The 2,125-nt window shown below is 37.5% G+C and overlaps 1 protein-coding gene across 4 annotated transcripts in view; it reads left to right on the top strand.

Moving 5' to 3' along the window:
* The window catches only part of PPP3CC (protein phosphatase 3, catalytic subunit, gamma isozyme), an 84,087-nt gene that overhangs the window by 68,356 nt on the left and 13,606 nt on the right, over nucleotides 1-2,125 (top strand). For 2 of the 4 annotated variants that reach the window (XM_015557755.1, XM_015557753.1), the window contains exon 11: nucleotides 1,919-1,945. The exons of the other annotated variants lie outside the window; for them this stretch is intronic. In XM_015557755.1, the coding sequence (XP_015413241.1) occupies nucleotides 1,919-1,945 (27 nt within the window). The remainder of the gene's footprint in view (nucleotides 1-1,918; nucleotides 1,946-2,125) is intronic. 4 annotated transcript variants of the gene reach the window in all.

Below are 2,125 nucleotides of genomic sequence, written 5' to 3'. Positions count from 1 at the left end.
GAATGTCAGACCCTGAAGTTTAAGTTGGTACATCCACTTTAGTAGATAATGCCAAACTTTATCCAAAGTTGAACATACATGTACCCTATAACTGAACATTTTCATTCTAGAAATATACTTAATAGAAATACATGCAGTGAAGAGAAAGGCACAGGAATATTCACAGCAGCCTAATTCAAAATAGCCAAAGATTAGAATAAGCCCAAATGACCACTGGCAGTAAAAAGGAGAAATAAATTGGGCCATATTTATATAGTGGAGTTGTGTACAATAATGACATTGAACTACAGCAACAGGAAAAGCACGGGTGAATGTTGAACAAAAGAAGCTGGATAGAAATGCATATTTGATTGTTCCAATTCCATAAAGTTAAAAAACGAAAACGAGTGCTTGTGGATGCATGCTTACATGGTAAAACTATAAATAACAGTAAGAAGATGATTTCAATGAAATTCAAGAGAATGATTTTTGGGGAGAAGACAGAGACTATAATTATTAGGAGGGGCTGGCAAGGTTCTATTTATTGACCTGAGTGGTGATTATATGGGCATTTGCTTTTTAATAAATCACTGGGTTACATGTTTGTGTACTTTTCTGTATGTCTATACTTCACAATAACAAAGGTTAAGAAAGTACCTGGTCAGAGTGGCTCAGTTGTTTGAGCATCATCCTGTACACTGAAAGGTTGCTGGTTCAATTCTCAGTCAGGGCATATATAGAAGACAGCCAATAGATATTCTCTCTCTCTCTCTCTCTCTCTCTCTCTCTCTCTCTCTCTCTCTCTAGGTCTTTGGTTGAGGACTTGTTTTAAAAGTTAAGAAACTTATAAACCTACAAAGCCAGAGATTTTTATAGGACTTTCTGAATCTAGAAAACATATTATTAGTAACTGACTTTGCTGATTCATGAAAGCTAAAGTTGAACTTACTAATGGGGAATGCTGAGCTCCAGCACAGAATCCTCAAAAAGCAAAGGAATTGGTAGCACCAATTGAGAGAATTGGGGACTGTGGGTTGGGTGGGGGAAGGGAGATGGGCAATGAGCCTAAATAAGGAGACTGGGTGAAAACTTTTGGAAAGGCAATTATAGTCCTGGTTACTAGTGAGCAACTGCCTCTTCTCCAAGTCTGGAGGCTAATCTCTAAAAGGTAAACCAAACAATTTCTGGAGGGGGCATACCGTGCAATTGAGGGATCAGTACCGTACCAAAAGAATTGAAATAAGGGACTATATGCATGCATACTCAATACTGGTAGAGAGAATTCTCTAAAACAGACCCAATCTGATCACTCTAGCTAAAGCTCCAAGTCAACAGTCCACCCACCAACTCTGAAAGTTTTTGAGTCCCTCACTCTTAATCATGAGTAAGCATGAAGGATTGCCAGACACTCAGGAAGGTATCTAAGAGACAGCAGCAAAAAGCAACTTGATGAACTTGAGATTCTGAAGAAAATATCAAACTTAAAAAAGGAAAAACTGCAATATCTCTGGAAAGATATAGGAATATATTGAATCCATTAAAAAATGTAATGCTCTTATTAAGAGGGTTGTAAGCTGTTTGTTCTGTCCTCTTTTTGTTCCTTGTTTTCAATGTCATTTGGGCTACAAAAAAAATACCCTTTTTTTTTGGTCTAATTTTATTTTCATGATCTCTCGGGATAAAACATGTTGGATAATAATAGATGTGAATTAGTATAAAACCATAAACATTCAACAAGTGGAAAATGACTGACAAGAAGTCCATAATTGAACATTCTGTTAGGATTCGGGGGGGTTCTTTTCTGAGCTGATCAAGATAAAAGCCTGCTTCTCCCATTGCATTTCACTTTGATTTTTTTCTCTCTTCCATGTAAACTTAAATGCTCTTCCCATATTCCTATCTCCATCTCCTTGTTTCTTGGTGTCTCTTCTCCCTGAAGATCACTACATTTCAAGCTATCAGAAAGGTATCATACTAAAATGTGTTAAGCTTAATATTCACTGTCTGTCCCGCTAAAAAGTCTATCGGACTTTTTTAGTTGTAGTTGAACACCTTCAGACAGGGTCTTCATCCAGCCTTTCTGTTTAGATGTACATGTTTTCCCTGGACCTGCTGGATGATCCTGCAGGATATCCAGAGCTGGGGG

This window comes from Myotis davidii, unplaced genomic scaffold (assembly GCF_000327345.1).
Source record: "Myotis davidii unplaced genomic scaffold, ASM32734v1 scaffold448, whole genome shotgun sequence".
NCBI classification, from domain to species: Eukaryota; Metazoa; Chordata; class Mammalia; order Chiroptera; family Vespertilionidae; genus Myotis; species Myotis davidii.
Note: the sequence above shows the minus strand (reverse complement) of the source record. Positions and strands in the feature narration are given on the sequence as shown.